Here is a 21,577-nt window from a genome sequence, read left to right on the forward strand (position 1 = left end):
GCCAGGGTTATTACATACAGACAGTCAGTTCCAGCAGACCAGATTACCTGAGAGTCAGTATCCTGGGTTTTTTTTTTTACTCTGTGCCCCGAAAAATGAACAAAATTCCTCCCATTAGCGCGCAAGTTACATAAGCCCCGTGTGCAGGTGTATGCAGCCGCACTGAGGCAGTAAGCTGATTACACATGGAGCTAACACAATTACCCCCCCTTCTGTAATGCAATTAACATGAATTGGATTGTGAAATAAGCAAACCAGGGTCGTCTCGCGGATCCTCTTAAGATGCCGAGCTCTGCCGCCGAGTGACGCCAGCGAAGCTAAGGCTTCAGTAAATCATTTAAATGCCCCGCTGAGCTAATGTCAGAGCGTGTCAGCACACACACACACACACACACACACGCCGAGTCTCTTTGAGTCTCTTTTGATTCACATGTAAATACCAAAAAATGGAAATCAGCTGCAGTAAATATAGTTTTTCTTATCTTCTGATCTGAGACAATGTCATAGACTTCTGGAAGGAGATGATGGTGTTCCTCCTCCACCATGTACTGGTTTTCCACACAACCTGACGCCACTGCAACAATTTATTTCCAGTATTTAGATGTTATGAGCAGCATTCCATCACACTCCAGCAGAGCAGACGCGTGTATGATAGTATACAACACATCTCCTGGATGATAGTGGATGCATATTCTGACTAAATGCAGAGTTACTCCTACATAACACTTTCAAGTCTTGAAGATGGAGGGGGCAAAAAAATAATCCCCATCCATCCACGGCTGCCGCTGTTCTAAAGGTCATCTCTGCGTCCAGCTTAATTTTTTGAATTTTTTGCTGCTCTTCCTCAAGAGTTAAGATCTATAAAGAGATCAATAAATCCCTGCAAACGTCTCTGCATGTGATTTAACGCCCGCCGTTATCTCGCCGACAGAGCTCAGACGTCGCCGCGCTCGCAAATCTTAAAGAAAATGGAGCAGACCTTTGGAAAAAAAAAAAATATGATGGATATCTGACGTAGTTCAAAGTCCTTTATAAGGTTTCTGATCCAGGAGCCACGGGGACGATGGCGACGGCGGCGACTCCTGCTATGGAGAATGTGTCACATGTGATGTACAGCGTCCCAAAGTGTGGGGATCATTTCTCTGAGGCGAGTATCGATCGAGGGAAAGATGATCTGAGGAGACCATTAGGTGGATTGAGGAGCGAGGAGGGACAGTGATGAACGCCTCTCTGATCATCACTGGATGTATCACGTTTGCCAACAGCGCGTCAGTCTTTACTTTATGAATATTACAAACACACACACACACATGACTGCACAGTGCTGATGGGCGGGGCTCTGCTCTGTCACAATGAGGAAACACACGTTTTATGATGTCTCCCAGTATCTCGGCAGTCCAGGCGTGTAGATTGGTGTCTTGGGAGAAAAGGCTGAATCCAGTAAACAGGGCTATCTACAGCTGTAGTGAACACCTCCTCAATTGCGTCGTCTCCTCCTCCTCCTCCTCCTCCTCCTCCTCCTCCTCCTGGTGTTGGTCCTGCACTGCGGTGTGGTGCACACTTTGCACTCATCAGACTCAGGCCTAGATAAAAGCTGCTCAACTCCAGCCGGGAGCTTAATTAAAGCCGCGTCCGCCAACGCTGACTGACACCTTTTACAAGCTCCTAACGGCTCTGTGCCCGCGCCGTTACTGCCAATCCAATTATAGAGCAAAACAATAAAATTGACACGGGAGAAAAAAGGAGCGACGGCAAAACAGGCGGCTGGTGTGTGTGTGTGTGTGGAGAAGGTAGGGAGGGAAGCTATTAAAGATGATATGAAAATTCGCACAGTGGGCCAGAGACCTGCATGGGTTTCATTTTCACCAGAGATGCCTGTGTTTGTGTGTTTACCTGTATTTATGTCTTTGTGAGGTCCAAACTTACAAACCTATCTTTATGAGGACATTTTGACCCCCACAACTTTAGGAATAGGGTTAAGCCCAATTTATGCTCCTGCGTAAAGTGTTCTACGTAGGTTACGCAGAGCCCTCTGCGTCGTCGCCGGCTGCACAAAATATTTTTGTCCGTAACCCTATTAAGGGAAAACAGAGACAGCAAGGGCTGTGATTTGGTCCTTAGGACAGGCCGAGCTAACGCTGCTCTGTGCCGGCCACAGCGAGCACCGAGCATCCACAGAGGCGGAGCTGATCACCGCCGACAACGTCACTGCCAAACTATAAATACGTCATATCTTAATACAGAAAGCACATGTTTAGACTAATATAGGCTAATTTCTTGCCTCAAATTATCTTAAAACTGCGTTCCGTGACACAGAAAAGTCAGAAATGTTTCAACAACAACAGTCTTTCTCTCTCGGACGCCATTGCTCACTGTAGCCAAAAGCACAACAACCCTGCCTTGCGACCCCTACTGATCAGGCGGGAAATTGCAGTGTGTATCCGTCACCACGACGGAGAAGTATGAAGGCTTGAGGGGTCTCCGTGGTTATGCAGTCGGATAACGCATTACGCAGTCGGAGAAGTATAATGTGGCCTTTAAGGCTAAGCTAAGGTGACGTGTCCTCACTAAGATATAAAAACAAGTTACCCAGTAGTCCTTATGTTGACATGAGTTAAATTATGGGGACAAAAATAATGTCAATTACAACATTTTAAGGCGAAGACATGTTTTAAAGTTAGGTTAAGGGTTAGGATTAAGCCAGGTAGTAATTAGGGTTAAGGTCTGAGGAAATAAGTCAATGTAATGTCATGGAAACCAGTGTGTGTGTGTGTGTGTGTGTGTGTGTGTGTGTGTGTGTGTGTGTGTGTGTGTGTGTGTGTGTGTGTGTGTGTGTGTGTGTGTGTGTGTGTGTGTGTGTGTGTGTGTGTGTGTGTGTGTGTGTGTGTGTGTTCAGTGTCTGAGAGAATCCAGTAGCTGCTTCTCTAAGTCTGGACACAGTTCAGTAGCATCCAGGGGATTATATTTCCCTGTGGAAGGACACAGCCTCAATGTCATTAGGCCAGAGCACACACAAATACACAGAACACACACACATACAGACGCACACACGTGCGTACCTCCATATTGAGGAAGCTTTTTGTCTTGGTGGCTTTAAACTTTAAAAATGACACTTCTTGCTTGACGTTTTCCTGCACACCGCCATATTTAGACACAACATGTACCATCTCAAAGTAGATGCTTCACCTTCAGATGTATTAAAATGTCTCCACTGTCCATTATCAAAATGTAGGAAACATAGCAGCAAGGGATAGTTGTGAAAATTCCTCCAAATGGACTAAAGATCTGTCTTGAGTTGTCCTGTGTGTGTTCACTGCAGGTGAGATGTTATAAAGGTATTTCCTATTCCTGTGACTTCCTATAATAAATACAAGGTTGTGGGTCCAGTCCTTTGGTAAAGTCAGTTCACTTAATGAGAAAACCGTGCCTTTATCGCGCTACGCGACGCTAATTCAAAGTGACGCGTCGCCTCCTCCCCTGAGTCTGCCCAGACGCCTGAGGCCCGGAGACCACGACACCACCATATTTACTTCATCCAGAGGTTTTACAGAGTTTAATTCTCGATAAGAATCATTACATCTGAAGTAGAGAGTTTCATCTTTCAAAAGGCCTGTACTCAGCACTTCTCTAGCAACTTTGTTATACTCACGGAAACATCACTTTTTCCAAGATTTACTCCCCTAATTCACTCTATAAATCATAATAAGAGCAAATCAGTTCACAATAGAACATATTTGATTGTATTTTTTTTATTGTATTCATGTTATTTCAACATTTACACATTAATATTCAGTAAAAAGTTGGAAAATATGGTGCTACCTTATTTGATGACCCCCCGAAAAACATTTCCTGTCATCTCCTGGTTCCTGACTAGGGCTGAACTTCACTGTCAATAAAAGATCCTTGCATTATCTTATGTAATACATACATACTGGGAGTCGTTGTGGTAACGATCCATCACGCTTTATGTGATTTTTGAACATGAAGATAGCAAATTCTATCGCAATTTTCAATAAAAGACAGAAAAATTACACATTTTTCCCCTTTAATTGTTCAGGCTCAGTCGTGATCGCGTCTCTGATATCGATTGTTCTCCACGATATAAAGATCCATCCCAGTTTTTTTTCAGTGCAGCGATGCTAATTTTTTCCGACATTAACCCGGAGACATTAGCACATGTCTGCTTCTGCGTCTTCTCTTCTTTCTTCTCACTTTACTTCCTGTGATGCGACGCTGGAAGCAGAAGCAGCCGCTCTGTCGCGAGACGCCTCACTACCTCTGCCTCTGTTTGAATTGGCAGGAAATCAATCCCCCCTCTCATCTACGCAGCCAGCTACACCCACCCACCTTCCTCCACGTCTTACTCCCCCTTCTGGCTGTAAAGTGTCCATTCTGGACCGAAGCAAACATCCTGCCTTATCTGAGCCGGCACAAAGACCCATGGGCACATTGTCAGTATCAGCCAGCTCCAGTCTTCAGGGTGATGTCTGCATCTGCCAACCCTCAAGAAAAAAAAAACAACACACATCCATAGACCATAAACAGGACAACGGAATGGAAGCTGGAAGCTGGAGTGTCCACTAGAACCATTTTGGGGGGCAAACTGCATCTTTAATTGCCGCTGCTGTTAATTACTCGGCGCTGTGAGAATAGGCAGAGATTGAGGGCGGATACGCCGCGTCGTCATTTCATATGTAAATGTATTCAATTTTCGAAAACAATTAAGTGATTAGAAAGCTGTCGTTCCGCCGCCGTCTTCCGTCTCCTCCGCCGCGTCCTCAACTCCTCGTCTTTTTGCAGAATCTGACTGTAATGAAGCCATTACTTCTTCAAGTGAATTTTAATGAGTTTTTAACTCAACATTTTTAATGAGCCTATACATTACCATATAACGCATTGGATCGGGCTAAATTGAATTGTGTGTCTTTGTGGACGTGAACGTAACGCGTGTCTGTTGGCTTTGTTCAAGTCGACGTAAAAGGGAAGAGGTTCATTAAGAGTTAATTATATTGTTTTTTTTGGCCGCAAGAATCACCCTCTGTCGTTACCGTGTTGCCCGGGGCCTTGTTAGGCCAAATTAGGGCTTGTGTTTGAAAAATGATCTTTGAGGGTTTGAATAAAGATGTTTGTTTTAGGGCTCGTCCACCGATCAAAAGGTCAACGCAAACACATTCGTCGCTGATGGAATGTACTTCATTCCTCTGCGTGACCTTGATCGCGCGTTCCTGCGAGTTACACTGTCTGTCTCTCGCTTCTCTTACGCCGTTCAAGCCTCTATTAAAGATGCACACATCATACCGTATCACCACCGGTGATCCTTCTCTCCACTGTGGTATCGCTGCCAACCGTACGATTCTCTTTACCTTTACCTCTTTTCCATATTTTTCCCGGCATCTTATCTGCAGTTTTTGACAGTGTTATTTACAACCAGCTCAGATAAGGAGAATGGTGGTGTGGGATGCTATCAGGCTTCGGCTGATGTGGTCTATGGAGAATGATGCATATACAGCTTCATCTGCAGTCAGTGCAGAGAGAGACCTGTCAGTGCGCTCACATTCACAGCTAAGTAGCTCGGAAATGTCGTTTAATTGGACTCCTGTCCTTGACCCAGTGTACCAGCTGCAGAAAGGAAATCGATTTATTGAATCTCGAGTATTGATTGCAGCTGTTATACGCTACATACCGATATTACCCCATGCTTTTTTTTTTTTCTTTTTAGCATCCAAAAAGTTCTACCGGCCTGACTTTCACCATGTATCAGTTTCTTTTATTTCCTGGTCAAAGCTAAGGGCAACTGAAATAACCTGTGTGGTAAGGAGGGGCCAATTAAGTGAAGGGAAAAAATAAGCTGTAAACATTCCCCTAAAAAAATGCTTTTTGTTACGGTATTTCATAGAATTCTCTGTTTTGGTGAATTTTCACGATATAAAAATGTATTTAGTGATGTAAAATGAGTCTTTATGTGTAAAAACAGACACAAACAAGGCAATCAGGGATGGCAGACTTCACCCCATTCACGCAACAGGCCTCTGGCGGCCTCTGTTGGTCATATTGGCAAGTGCAAGTGCGGAAGCACAAACAGACAGACACACAGAGCCACTAAGAAACAATACTTCACTTCGTGGGGTGAAGCAATAACTTGTGATAACTTGATATTAAGAGGAGGGCCGCGATTGTGTAGTCCGAATGTGTTTTAAAAGTCCAGATTTTGTCGAACGGAGACAATAATTTACTTTTATTTCTGTTCCATTTTGATTGACAAGGATGGGATTGGGATTAAAGGGTGGTGATGGTGGGAGGGAATGATGAACTCAAAGAGATTGAAGGAAAAGACAGACAGATAATGACCTCTGATGGTGAGAGGAGAGAATGAAAGAGAGAGTGATGTTGATGAGTTGTGCTAATGATGAGAGTCTCCACTCTCAGTTCTCAGAGGAGCCACAGCCATAGGCATCTGCCAGACGGCCATATTATTTTTGCAGCTGTTTTCCTGGTCTGACCTGCAACCCCTCAGAGGAGGAATATATGTGTGAACCTGCTGCTCGCCCGCCTGCTGAGGGGCTAATTTCTGCATCTGGACGGGGGGGCAGAGGTCACCGCTGGCCGATGGGAGGCTAAATGAGTGAGTCAGGAGCTGCTGGAGAAGAAGAGAAAATAAAAATGGAACACATCTAGTTTTTTTTTTTATAGTGTAGAATTACAACGGCGCGGCGTTATCCGTCTCCTGCCCTCAGCGTCAACAGTAATACAAAGCATCAGCGACGGCACATAGAGTGCAGCGGTTTGGTGTGTTTTTTGTCAAGTGACATATATATCGTCTGTCTTCTCCGAGGGTTGGAATTGAAAATGGAGTTATTGTAATAGCATGCTGCCGGATGAAGCGCAAAAAAAGCACTCGAATGAAATGATATTATAGCTCGGAGCTACCTCTCCACAGCTCTCCCTGTTTGTGTGTGTGTGTGTGTGTGTGTGTGTGTGTGTGTGTGTGTGTGTGTGTGTGTGTGTGTGTGTGTGTGTGTGTGTGTGTGTGTGTGTGCGCACATGCATGGTTTATTTTCTAATCAGAGTGCGGGTAGAAGGTGGTGGGCCTGTGTGCCGGGGTATGGCCATGGGCTTGTAGCTGTTGTAATCTCTCTCAGTGTTTCTTAGCCTCTTGACCCCAGGGGAATATCGTATAAAAGAATGGAAGGTCTTGTTCTGCAGTAAATAGGGAGGAGGGAGAAGAAATAATAATATAATATAATAATAACAAGAAGTGCTAACATCCACATTTGCAGAGTAACAGTAAAAAAAAACCCGGCAGCTTCAGTTTTTTAAATGTCTGTGAATGTCAAATCCTAAAGAAAGAGTGATTTTTACGACGTCAGTGTGTGTGGCGTTGTGTTGTGGCAGTTGTGAGTGCAACCTTTGTGAACCAACGCTGGGTTCGGCTGCTGTAGGTGAATGTGTTTGTCAGCACTTATCTCAGTATGCTGGCTGGAAGCTTCAGTCAAGGCTCCTCACTAATCTTACAGACAAGAGGTGTCACCCTGCGCTGAGTAATATCTCGGGCGGGAGACTGTACAGAATATCTCCTCTCGTTCTGTCCTTGCCCTGCCACCCCAGCGCTTTAATGTGCTGGGGGTTTGAAGTGTGTGTGTGTGTGTGTGTGTGTGTGTGTGTGTGTGTGTGTGTGTGTGTGTGTGTGTGTGTGTGTGAGAGTCTATCACAGGTTACAACTGGGGGTTGTCACAATAGTAGAGTTTAAAACTCAACAGTGATTCCGGGGAAAGCACCAAGAAAATTTTTGTTTGTGAGTGTTTTCAAAACTTTCCGAGAGCAAATTTGTGAATAATGTTGCAACACATGTACGAATGACAAATGCATGTGTTAAGAATGTTATTTTAAACATTTACTGATACGTTTTCATTGAAAGGTTGCAAAAATTCTGCAAAGACCAAAAACTTAATTACGCAACTGTTTGTGCCATTGGGAAAAATTACAACGTTTTCTGAAAGCTGAGAAGTTGCAGGTTAAAGCCAACGTGTGGTTATGACGGTAATTTCACTCACACTGCTGCAGGAAGCCGGCGAATCAGCGCCTTTACCATCAGAAAGGAAAAAAGTGGGGAAAAACACCGTTAAATATGTTTTATACTGAATAAAACTTTGTTTTTCTTCATTTTAAATTGTTAAAACACTATTTTAACATGGTAGAAAATTAAATTAAGTAAATAACTGCCATATATTGAAAGTTATTCTGGAAAAATGGACAAAAAGGATCATTTTCTGTCCCTTTTATGGTTAAAATAAGCAAAAAAAAAAGTCCAGATGGACATTTTAAGGCTTAGGTGGTGAAGGGTTACTAGAGATTAGAAGACAACAAACGACAACATCAATAACAACACAATGGTTATGTCGTCTAATGTCATTTTGTTGCCGATCTTATCAGGATGGTGAAGTTTGTTTTGACTGCTTATAAAAATTAGTGACTCCTTCTGGACAGAAGTAGCCCTTAGCCGTTTGCCATTAGCCACATGGGGTTGCAAAAAAAGGGAGCTCTGAATGCAAGTTTTATGGGGGAAAATTAGCTTCTCACTTGATTTATGACGACGCTCAACATTTTCAATGCTTTTTAACCACGGTTAATGTTTCATTTACTAGTTTCAGGTCATGATGTCAAGTTTAATATACTAGATGATAAAGCACGACATAATATATGAGTGGAAACCATGTGCAAGTGAACTTCAGGCTGCAAAAACTTCAAATCCTGAGGCTCCAGAACACATGTTGTCATCCTGCTAAATAACAGTGTCTATTTATTGAAAATAAGCCCAAACCAAGAACATTTACTGTCTTAATTATCAAAGATTTGACAACATGTTGATATGCAACAGGACTTTGCCAAAACCAGGAGTCAATTATCGTGATAATGGCTGACAAAAAGCAGAAAACTGTCTTTTAATGGTACAGAACGGCTTGAACTGTTGATGTCGATGCTCGACCCTGCATAGAACAGAACTACACAAACGCAGATCTGCCTAATTGTTGCAGCCATGTCGCGTCAAAGTCGTACAATCTGCTTTACAAAGAGCCTGCGTGGGTGTCGTTTTTTTTTGGCAAATTCTTTACACTGTCGAGCTCTCGGCGGTTTCCCGGAGCAAGTTGCAACCTGAATCCCTCCCCTCAAAAGTTCAAGGTGTTGAATCGGTGCCAGCTGAAAGGAGCTGCGAATCTGCTGCTGCTTCACCCCCCCCTGAACGCCGCCCGCCCCTGCCTGCTGCTCCTCCTCTCAAATCAGCTCCCTCCTCTGATATTTGGGAGAAAAATAAATATATAAATAAATTAAATACAAGAGGCGAAAAAAGGCAGATTGATAGTTTTTCAGATAGGGTTTTTTTTTCCCGCCCGCAGCCAGACTGACAGATGTAGCACTTTGCCAGGAGAGAGAGAGGGAGTAAGAGGTGTAAATCTAAAAAAAAAAAATATATATAAATATTAATAAGCAAGACGGCAGAGTTTAGGGCCTGCTGGAAACTCCACAGGAGGCGAGATGTTTTCAGTGGAAGAGGAGTCGAGAGTTTCTCGGGGACAAAGAGGCAATTACCTTACGTCTGTCGGCTGATTCGAGTCTGAATGCCTACAGGGCCTCGAGTTTAGTTTCTAACAGCAAGTACTTACACACACTCATTTCACTGTTCTTTGAATCAAACGCACCTCGCTTTGAGTTAGAGAGGAAGCGGTTGTGTTTTGATTCGAATTCTAGCACGACTCGACGCAAGGTTTTCGGTCGGAGTCGTGAGCGCTACGTCCGACACAAGAACCCGCCATTTAGAAAAAAAACAAAAAAACATGTTAGAGCGTTACAGCGGGCAAACGTGACTGCTGTCCACAAGTAAAACAACAAAGGTCCATCGACGAGGTGCAGACCAGAAGATCCAGTGCGTTTGTGTAACATATAAACAAAGACGCAGCTATGGCGACCCCGCCCACGCTGAGGAGTTACTATGAAGTAATCGAAAATGGACGTGCCCGTTTAACCCAAACTGAGTAGAGTCATGTTGAGCCGTGTAAGTGCTACAACTGTATATGGGTATAAATGTATAAGACTATTAGTATATAATTAAAGAAGCTATTTTAGCTTTATTTCACTCTCAAATCAAATCAAAGTATCGTCACATGTCGTTTGCCAAGGAAGTTAAAGCTTAAATTGGATGTTAAGATTTTTTACGTAACTGTTTATTTTCATGAACATAATATTTGTTTTTGTTCACGTGTCCGCAACAGGCGTAGGTTTAACGTCAAAGTGTGTCTGCGGAACAAGAACATTTTATTGATAATATATACAAATAGAACACTTTATTTATTGAGCACTTTTCTTATCAAACGCCACAGAGTGCTTGCAATATTTGTGGAGACGGATTTTAGAGGGGTACTGAGGCTTTTTAATCACGATATAACCAGAGTGTGCCACAAATTAAAGTTGAAACTGTTATCCTTGAAGCCAGTCAGTCTCAGTCTAACAGTCAGTTTAACATGTTTCCCTATTCTCTGATGACACATCACGGTCATTTTATAATCTTAACACAACACATTTTCTTACATAATGTACCTTCAAACTAAAGTAGATCCCTGTGGACGACCACAGGAAAGAGAGATCGCAGGCAAATTGTGAAACGGAGCGAGGCAGACCTTTCACTGAGGAGCATAAATATTTGCGTTGTGTGAGTGTGTGCTTGAGCTTGACCTTGATGCCCGTTGGCCTTGTCGTTGGGATTAGACGGTGCACTGAAGTGTATTTTTGGATTTACTGCTCCACCCTCATTTACTTAGTTAATGTATCTTTCGAGAGTCTTGGTAATAGCGAGCAGGGCGTTATCTCTTTGTTTGTCCTCAACAAGTGAGAGCAGTGTTCTTCTTCTTCTTTTTCTTTTTGTGCGTTTACTTGGATGCTTTTACCGCGACACACACACACATGCAGTGTATTGTAGTATTAGATTAGATATGACAGCGCGCCATTTATGATGCACCTAAGCAGTGTTTCCTTTTGTCGCCGCTCTGTTTCGGAGGAAATTGATTTGGACAAGAAAGGGGAAAAAAAGTCCCATGGGTGCTATCAGTGATGAATGGAAAAAGGAGCAATTAACTCCAATGTGATCTTGAAAACAACAGGCAGTGGATGGTCCACCACCACGGCTGTGATTTTAAACAGCGGGGCTTCTGTTTGTAATGCAAATACTCCGACTCCAGTGGTGGTGGCTGTTATGGTCACCGTGGCTGGCTAATTACTTTAGCTCTTTAGATTAGAGGGCAGCGCTGCGTGAGAGAGAGAGAAAAGAAAATCTACCTCTACCTCCTTTTATTCCCTTCCATCACACACACACACACACATGTAAAGATTCCATTTGAATTCATGTCACACACACAAAAGTCCTGCTCTGTACTTGTCTGCATCCCCCAGGATAATTGGGTTGAAAGCTTTCTCTGGTCCCTGCTTTTTTCCCCCCTTCTTGCTCCAGATAAATAAATAAATAAATAAATAAATAAGAAGACAATGGCCTCACAGAGAGGGTAGGAGGACGAATAAATGAGGAGATGAGAGAAGCCCGGGCCGCAGGGACCAGTTATCCCCTCTAATAATCCTGGGCCCTGCCTCCCTGCGTGCATGCGTGTGCCACGTGGAATTTCCATAAGAACCTGTGGCGGCGCTGCCCTTAATTTAATCCCTCCTCAAGCATCTTCAAACATCCTTCAACAAGCTCAGCGCTTTTATCCAGCGAGAGGAACCGCAATGTCGCCTCTGCCGCTGAGGGTCCATGGGGTTTGATTCACCGTAGATCAAGTGGAGAATGTTTAAAAATCCCAGTGTGGATGAATGACTGAGGACAAACAGACGACCTTTTTATAAAGGTTCCACCAAGAACCCTTTTAAAACCCTTTATTCAGGAAAGGGGTTTTAAAGGGTTCTCTGGATCAAAATGGTTCTTACTGGAACCATTAGTGTTACCAAGAACCCCTTTCTTCTGGAAAGGGTTTTTCAGAAGCAATGGTTCCAGGTAGAACCTCAGCCCTTGTAGAAGGACCCTTTTGGAACTCTTATTGTTAGTGCAGTGTAGTGTGGCCTTCACAGACCAGAAAGGAAAGTGCGCCTACTTCCTTGTTTTACAAGAGTTGTGGATCAAACGCTAACACTTACCTTAACCCCTCAACTCCTAATGTGTTTTTATTCTATAAGAATAAGCATTTAAACTAATTATAACATATATTTATTTAAAATTAAACTTCTGTAATTTGTTTGTTTTCTTCTTCTGGGCGGAAATTTCATGGTTTCTTTGCTCCATGTATCAAAGAAATCATGATAACTGAATAATGTGTGGTTTGTGGAGAAAAACAAGATGTTTGAGAACAGTTTCCAACCTTATCTGACATGTTATGGACAAAAACAACTCATAGATTAATCGAGTATGCAAAGTTGGAGCCCTGTTATTAAAATGTAGAAACATGACAGTGTAAAAAGCGTAATCCAAGGCTATAAACACCATACAATTATGTACTTTAAAGCCATTATAGACTCCATACAGACATATGTATGTACAGTATATTCACTTCCTGCTAATAAAACCCTCCTTAATGTTCCACACTGCACCTTTTAAACATTCTCTCTTTTCTAAAGTGTTTGCCCGCTGGTGTGGAACGTGAACCTGCTCTGAACGCACCATTAACTGTGGATTTAATTTCTTACAGTGACTTTAGTGCGTTTGTGCCACACCATTAGAACAACAGCTTTAAAACGTTGTTGCTGATGATCGGTGTGTTTTTATTCTTTTTTTTTTTTTTTATATCCGGGGCCGTGAAGCCACGCAGAATAATTAAAAAAGTTAAAACAGAGTACAAGTGCTTATTCCCCCTTCGCCACATTAAAAACCACTTCAATGTTTTATTGTAGTGTCTGTCGCGTGCATGTTTCCGTGGGTTACATCAGACTTTTTTACCTTTTACATCCATGATTGAGCGGCATACCTGAGGGCCTCACTTGTTCATAGGACCACCCACTGTGCCTGTGTGTGTTTTAGCACATATCTGCCAGTGTGTAAGAATGAGTACATGCACCCGGTGAGCTTTCTCTCACATGTGAATGACACCAGGCTCCGGGGCGTTCTCCGTCTCTCTCTGTTTGTTCTTCCACCTCCTCGGGGACGTCCATTAGCTGCAATTAGCTTTTATTTGTGCTCGCCGAGGCAGATGAGGCCTCACGTCCCATATTAATCACCGCGTTGCACATTGCACGCGTTCACGCCGTGGCACACACGCAACTCAATGTGGCGACATTTAAGAAACGATGACCTTAAACCACTTTATACATCTTTATGAAGGAAAAGATGCATCAGACATGCAAACAAATACTACTATATTAGCTTGTGATCAACCCAAACAGCAGTGGCTGTGCGTCTGTGACCAATCGCACAGCTTAAAGACACTCGATTATAGATAAATAGCAGCAGTGATGAATCAGAGACATAATCTACGTTCTCCTTCCTCCTCAGTGCTGCGAGATGACTTCAGACAGAACCCCACAGACGTGGTGGTGGCAGCAGGAGAGCCAGCCATCCTGGAGTGCGTTCCGCCCAGAGGTCACCCTGAACCCACCATCTTCTGGAAGAAGGACAAAGTGCGGATCGACGACAAAGACGACAGGATCACAGTGAGTGAATGTTTCGTTGTGTACACTCTTAGAAATAAGGCTTCCAAAAGGGTCCTTCTACAAGTGCTGAGGTTCTACCTGGAACCATTTGCTTCTGAGAAACCCTTTCATTGGGAGGTTCAAGGGTTCTTGGTAACAATAATGGTTCCAGTAAGAACCATTTTGATCCAGAGAACCATTTAAAACCCCTTTCCTGATTAAAGGGCTTTTAAAGGGGTTCTTGGTGGAAACCTCCAAAAGGGTTCTCCTATGAGGACAAGCCAAAGAACCTTGTATGGTTCTACTTAGCACTTTTATTCATAACAATGTAGTTGACTTACATCAGCCTAACATGTTCTCAAAGTCCCACAACTCCAGAGTGAAGATTAAGCACTATACTCGTTAAATTGCAAACACAGAGGGAAACCAAACACGTCAACAAATCCCATAATTCCATGCTGCATTCCGACATCATCAAACTCTTTTGTTGTTAATTGAGAGTTCCCTAGAGACAGAAATGACATACTGTCCCTTTAATATGGTGTCTAGTGGGAACTTATTTTCAATGGTGTGGTTTCCCTCAACTAAGTTTAAGGGAAAACCACTTCCCTTAAACTTATTTGACGCTGTTAAAAGCCACAGTGTCATCCTCATTCACTATTTAAGAGATAACACACACTCAAATGGTGTCAGGGGTCAACGGTACCACATTATTAATCTGCATGTGCAATAAAACTATGACAGAAATTCACAAATATACAAATGTTACCTATTATATTATATATTATTACCTCTATCAACTATTCCTTTTTGAGTGTTGTCTTTGTCAGGCAAACATGCAAGATGCAAGAAAATCAGATGAATCAAAGTGTGATATGTGTCATATCTTCTTTTCTTTGCTTTAGATTCGAGGAGGGAAACTAATGATCTCTAACACAAGAAAGAGCGACGCTGGCATGTACGTGTGCGTGGGCACCAACATGGTCGGGGAAAGGGACAGCGAGACGGCACAGGTCACCGTGTTCGGTGAGTTTTTCCAGTTTTCTCCATCCACAAATCCGGCTCTGAAGAAACGTCAAACTCAAACATGGAAGCACATTCTCACACTCGAAAACTCCTTGACGTTCATGTTTTTTTGCCGACTCTCTTCCCTCTGAGATTCAATCTGGAGCTCATTTACGTGACATCATATTTAATATTCCGCCATTAAGCTGTCAGGAGTACCATTGAAATGTATCTTCTCTTAACTCTCAGTTCCTGTACTGTCAAAGCACCAGATGTGAGCTCAATCATCAGGGCTGCTGCTGCTGCTGCTGCTGCTGCTGTACCTCTTTGACTGTAATCAAAGATATTATTGTGGCCACTACAGACTCATTGAAATCATCTTCTTTTAATGTTTCGTGACGTTCTTTCAGAGCGACCCGCTTTCCTCCGGAGGCCGATCAACCAGGTGGTGCTGGAAGAGGAGACGGTGGAGTTTCGCTGTCAGGTTCAAGGAGACCCTCAACCCAATGTACGCTGGAGGAAAGACGACATCGATGTTCCTCGTGGAAGGTAAGAACCTTCGTTTAAAGCTATTCTCAGGTGAAAACCAGTGTATATGGGTATTTAGTCATCTGCAAATCTTATATTATACATAAATTATACACTACATTTCACAGAAATCAGTGTATCGTTCTTCACCCTCTTGTGTAATCAGCACTAGCCTTGTTGTCCTAGACTCTTCCCCCTTTTATTGTCTCTTTAGCCCAAATTGGATTTTTAAGCATATTCAGATTGTATCTAGCTTAACTTTTACTGATCTACTGTTTAAATCAGAAGGTCTCGGTCTCTCAGATAGGATTTCAAAGTGTCTTCAGTGTCCCTTGCAATGCGATTCGAAAGACAACAACAATGACGTGAATCCAGAGAGAAACGTGTGAAACAAAAATCAGAAGAAAGTTTGCACTATTTTGTTTTAGACTACTTGGTTTTCCAGGGGCGTGGCCTGTAACTGTAAAAATCCTAATGTGAATGTGGACACATATGCTTAAAAATCTGATTTGGGCTTCAGTCTAAACAAGGGCCTTATTCAAGGCTTATGTCACCCTCTTGTCTGATCAGTGTGAGGCTCCTCCCCCTTTTATAAATGCTGGCGCCGTCTCTTTGCGTTCTTGTCAGGATTCACTATCCCCATTCTCCCGCCATCACTCAGCTCTCAGCCCGCTTCTCAGGCATTAGTTTCAAAACACAGGCTTTATTTACCCTTTAAATAGAAGAATCAGCAACAAAAAAAAGTACATTTTAGTGGAGAAAAGTTTCTTTCGACAGCCTCACGATAATATCACCCCCCCCCCCCCCCTGTATTGACTGCCTGTGTTTGTGTCCCACTGATGTGACAGGCTGCACTTAATGCACAGGAGCTGTGGAGGCGCTGATGTCAGTCTGAGTGACTGTTTCAAACTAATCATTACTCACACTGCCAGCGCTCACCTGGCTCGGCTGCCAGGGAGCAATAAATAGCCCCATTACGCTGTACACACACATTACACATTCTGGATGAAAATGACTCCACCCACAGGTTCCACAATAAACGGCCTCCACGGCCTGAACAGGAATAGACAGTGTCTCATGTCAGGGAGAGTCAAACAGATACTCAGCAGCTAGACAATTAAAAGTGAGTGGCATGTGTGTGTGTGTGTGTGTGTGAGGGGGGGTTGAAAAAGAAACAGAGACAGATAGAATGACAGCAGATATGAAGTATAGCTGACACGGCCCTTAAGTGCGGCTGCTCAGGTGAAGTCTTGGCACAGACACGTCAGCGACACGGAGGATAATCATTTCCCATCTCTTACACATTTAAACCCCGTCTGACATGGACACGTGGATTTAAATATACTTACAAAGAAAAACAACAAAGACTAATGGATAAGGTTGGCACTGGAACTCACTGGTGCTAATTTGGCAAAGGTTACCATTCGATTAGCATCTACCTGAGTGAATCACCATGTAGATTTCGTTCGCCCTGCAGCTCTGACAGCTCCACATCACTCCACAGTGGGCAGGTCTGAGGCTTAGAGCTCAAGGCGGTTATTGGATCTTAGCAGAGCAGCGTCTGTCACAGGTGACGATGTAGCGTGAGTGGCTAATGCTGCTAATGTGAGTCCAAAAAAAGCAACGACAATGGGGAAAATAACCATGTCTGAGAGCTCTGTTTTAGGAAGTAAGATGTAATACATGCATCACTCCTGTGTTGGCATCTCTGCACGGGCTCTAAATCTATTTTAGAATTCTGCTTTTTACTTATAAAGCCTTGAATCGGTCTTGCCCCCATCTTTCTTGAGTTATCTGTTGCATCTTTATTGTAGAAAGATCTCTTCTTGTTGTTACCGACAGGTCGAGATTAAAACACCGGAGTGAAAGATCTTAAATCTCGACTAAAAATTCACTTCTTGTCCTCGGCGTTTCCTGACCATGTGTTTTATATATACTTCTATTGCTTATTGACTCTGTTTTCTGTGTTTTATTGGTTTTATATTCACTTTTTTATTAATGATTGCTTTTTAGTTTACATTGTTTCATATCTTGTCTGCATACGTATACGAGGTATAAATACATGTGTGTTATAGAAATAAATGTGTATCGGATAATAATTAGTGCTGTCAAACATTTACTTGTCAACGGTGTCAACGTTAACGCACAATGCGTTTCCATGACGACTGGCCGGAAAAAGACGCGCGTGACGTCATGTTTACGTGACTCCCGATTGTTAAGATGAGTCTCTAAAGTAACGCTAAACTTTAAAAACAGAGGCACACATACGCAGTACACAGGTACGCTAGTTATTTGTAGCACTGCTATTTTCGTTCAGTAAAGAGACCGCTCCAGTTCGACTCTAGGCGCGCTAACGGCGCTAAAAGGAGCTAATGCAGCTAACGGAGCTAACTGGTAAACGGTGCCTGGACTCTGGTGTCGCGGCACGTAAACATGACGTCATGCGCGTCTTTCAGCGGTCAGTCTTTATGGAAACGTGTCGCGTTAACCTATTGCACAGCACTAATATACCAGGGGGCGACTCCACTGGTTGCAAAAGTACTCGAGCTTCTAGTTCTCTAGTTTCTTCAGTAGATCATTGTGCTGTTTTGTAAATTGTGTTCCCATTTAGAGAAGAAATAGACGATAAAGCACCAGTAAAGTACATATGAGTGGACGCCAGTGTGATTGACAGCTGGTTGGTTACGTCATCATGGTTGATGTCACGTTTGGTTGCCAGTCGCGTTGGGCTAATCACATAAATGTGATTTGACTGCCCGACCACTTTCTGACTCGAGCTAAATGAAGCTACAGACTCTGAATTCAGCGCGTCGATGCCCGACGTGGCTCCATTCTAATGAGGAGCATTTCACTGAGCGTCTCCACGGACTCCACAACCTTTTTCTGTCCACGTGCTCGCAGCTCTGAGCGCCGATGAAAGCGAACAGCGTGCAGAAGGCAGCTGCGGCGGCCAGAGCCACGTGTCAATCATCATGCATGCGTCTCCGTTTGATCAGAACCCAAAATCAGCAGGTCATGACAGGCGAAAGGAGAAAGAAAAAAAAGAGAACTCACACACCTGCTGTGTTTGATTTGAATGTCCGTTCTCACCTGGAGGAAACGTGACGGGAAAGTGATAATAGTGAAAAGGTGACTTTGTCTTAATATATTTAAGTTCTGATGATGTGGTGATGCTGTTCCTGTCTGGACCTGTGTGTCTGCCTGTTGCTTCACCGTGAGTCACTGGACTCGGCAGCAGTGGCATTGGTCAGAGTGGACTTCAAAGCCTCACACACATACTGTTTGGATCACCTCCTACACTCAGCAGACCTGACATCTCTCAAGGCTACATCAGCAGAGCTCGGCGTAGGCAGTTTGTTTGCGTCTGATAAGGACTCCAGTCCAGCAGGCAGTGCCGTGCCAAAGCAAACACAACACCAAAAACTATTTCCACTCGTGTCTTTCAAAGGGAGTTGGCTGTGGAAAATGAGCTCATTCTGGACACTAATTAGCAGATTTATAACCAAGTAGGATGAGTTTCATGTGTCCTCCCGTTTGAAGTCTGGCTTTATATGAATATGGAAAAAAACTGAAAACATAACAGAAACAGAAAACAGGGCCAGAATTCATAAATAACAAATATTGCAATGTGACTAATTACATCCGCAGAACTTTTTCTTGTTTCCTCTGTTTAATCCTACAGTTTTGCTTGGAATCAGAGAGGAAGTATGAGAACTGTTGACGTTCTAGATATGACATTTCTTGCCAAAAAAAGACGTAGCGTCTCCATATTGAACACTTCCTGGTCGTCTTACATGAAAGACGACTCACAGAGGTTCTGTTTGAACATCAGGGACAAACGTGTGTAGTTATTATACTGAATATATGAGTTTGTGTGATTATTTTCCTGTCTTTAAATGTAAAATTGGATGTTTAGGATGCTTAAAACCTACGGAGCTAGAGAGATTGCAAATTAATAAATGATAAAAAATAATAATGTTTTTCTAATGTAGACACCTTAAGGGATAGTTGCCAAATAATTGATTTGTATGTATATAAATATTTAGTTGCGCCACCTGACATTTTTTTTGTTGTGAAGTTAAAAATACTGTTAAAAATTAGTTAAAACAGAATAGTTATTCAATATATGAGACATGTTCAAACTCTGGACTCAAAAATATGCATTATATCTATTTTGAAAATACTTTTTAAAAATACCTTTTTAGAAGCTTTATTTGTCATTGACCCATATATAAATATATATATATATATTCAGTATATACATATAGGCTGCAGGCTTGTGTAAATGTATTGATAGTGGTCGTCACCACAGGAATGAAACGGCTGAAGATCAAGCGCTCTGATATGCAGTGAAGGAGGTTCATGGTCTTTTGTTTGCTCTTCATCTCGAGAGGTTACATTGTCCTTATTATTATGATAAGCCGCGTGGAAAGACGTTCACTCTGTGAGGCCGCGTTTTCGTCTTTAACATCAAACTGTTTCAACTTGTCTCTGCCGGTCCCTTCACACACACACACACACACACACACACACACACACACACACACACACACACACACACACACACACACACACACACACACACACACACTCTCTCTGAGGCTTGTTCTTCTGCGGTGGGACTTTTCAAAAAGTGAGGATGAAGGCAGAATGCGGAGACCTCAGCTGAGTAAACAGGTCTTTAATATGCTCAGTGGCACCAGCAGCCTCCCGGGCAAACACACACACACACACACACACACACACTGGTGCGTAGACATAACACACGCCAGGATGGCACTGGCTTCAGTCTCTGCGGGACAGAAGGGGAGATGGAGACAACGACACAAGAATGGATTTAATTAGAGGACAAAGACAGCAGTGCTGCTCTCTTTTTGTAGCTTGTTTTTTTTTTTAAATCAAATCACCAAACAAGCTGATTTGTCTCTATTCTCCTATTCCACGAGTATAATAAGAAATAGGTAAATTTCATCTTCCATGATTGGACATTCCTACAGATTCCTACAAGTATTGACAGATAAACTAAGGAAATTAACCCTTTAAAGGTACTACTCAACCATTTGGTCATGCACACTTTAAGTCATTATATCTCATTGAAAAATGCATCAAGCTGAACTCACTAACAGTTAATGTCACTTGTTCTGAATGTTATACTGTTGTATGAATTACGCAAACCAGGTTTATTATGAACAGACCGTTTGGTAGAGGCCTGTATCTGTAATACTGTAGGGTCTAATTATAATATATACAGTATATATATATATATATATATTGATTGATTGTCGTTATTATTATCATCTTGTTGCATACCTTAAGGGGTTAAACATTATTGTCTGTTATTAATTATTGTCTTTACATCGTAATCGTAGTGTGTTTTTTTTTATTAAAGCGCTGCCGTTCATGTTTTCCTCTCGCGGTGCAATAAAGTCAGACTCAATACTTTAAGATTTAATCTTGTTTGTGTGGCACACGGAAAATTCATAATAACCTTGTTTAGGCAGGATTAATATTCCAGGGGGAGGAGATGGTAGGAAAACTCATCTTTCCAACCAAAACCAAATTATAGCTCCGCTCTTTATAAGACAAACTGCTTAGATTCTTTCTTTTTTTTCTGTATGTTTTATAAGATGTTGACTCATGTAATTTATGTTGAATTGTAATTATTTTCAGCCAGGATAGAATAATTACCTGTAGCTGAAATTGAATAAGCACCATCTTCTTTTTCTTTTTTTATCTTCACCACGTCGGTTTCTAAATTGGACGTTGTTCTGCCAACAGGTCACAGAAACCTTTTAAACTCCCCTCCTTTGCCTCACAGAAACCTCTATGTGCCGAGCTAATGAAGTGAAATACAAGGTGTCGGATAGAAAATGACCTAAATCGTGAGAATAAGAGCGCCGAATAATAGCCGGGCCTTTAATTATTAACCGAGGAGGAGACAAGAAAAGAAAAGAGGAGACAAATTGTGTATATGTGCTCTGGGCAGGATTAAAATCACTGACCGGCACATGTAAAATTAAAATACCCTGTCCTCCCAAGAGAAATAGGTCTAGAGTGAAAGGGATTCACCCCTTTTTTCTTTTTTTTACCAATATACATATGATTAGATTCAGAGGGTGGAGTTGTGTGTTTTCCCTGGGGAAAATCTTTGCCATGTGTCTCCACGCATCTGGAGAGCAGCATTTATCTCCAAACACTGTGAAGACTTGCAGTATCTGTGTCTATCTGTGGTTTATTTTTTATTTTATTTTTTTTTTACAAAACATGAAATCTTACCTTTTTCGGCTTGTGCGTATCGGCTTCACAGCAAAGTTTGTATCTGGAGATGTGTCATGAGTGAGATTAAGATACGTGTCAGATTATAATCCCACTCACTTGAGACTCT

At 42.5% G+C, this 21,577-nt stretch overlaps 1 protein-coding gene across 1 annotated transcript in view; it reads left to right on the plus strand.

Annotated features, from left to right (window-relative positions):
- The window catches only part of robo2 (roundabout, axon guidance receptor, homolog 2), a gene marked incomplete at both ends in the record, with an annotated part of 229,723 nt that overhangs the window by 127,932 nt on the left and 80,214 nt on the right, over nt 1-21,577 (plus strand). The window contains 3 exons of the mRNA XM_083886422.1: nt 13,523-13,680; nt 14,565-14,685; nt 15,075-15,213. Of these exons, the coding sequence (XP_083742548.1) occupies nt 13,523-13,680; nt 14,565-14,685; nt 15,075-15,213 (418 nt within the window). The remainder of the gene's footprint in view (nt 1-13,522; nt 13,681-14,564; nt 14,686-15,074; nt 15,214-21,577) is intronic.

The sequence above is a fragment of the Microchirus variegatus genome (assembly GCF_963457635.1).
Source record: "Microchirus variegatus genome assembly, chromosome: 3".
Taxonomy (NCBI): domain Eukaryota; kingdom Metazoa; phylum Chordata; class Actinopteri; order Pleuronectiformes; family Soleidae; genus Microchirus; species Microchirus variegatus.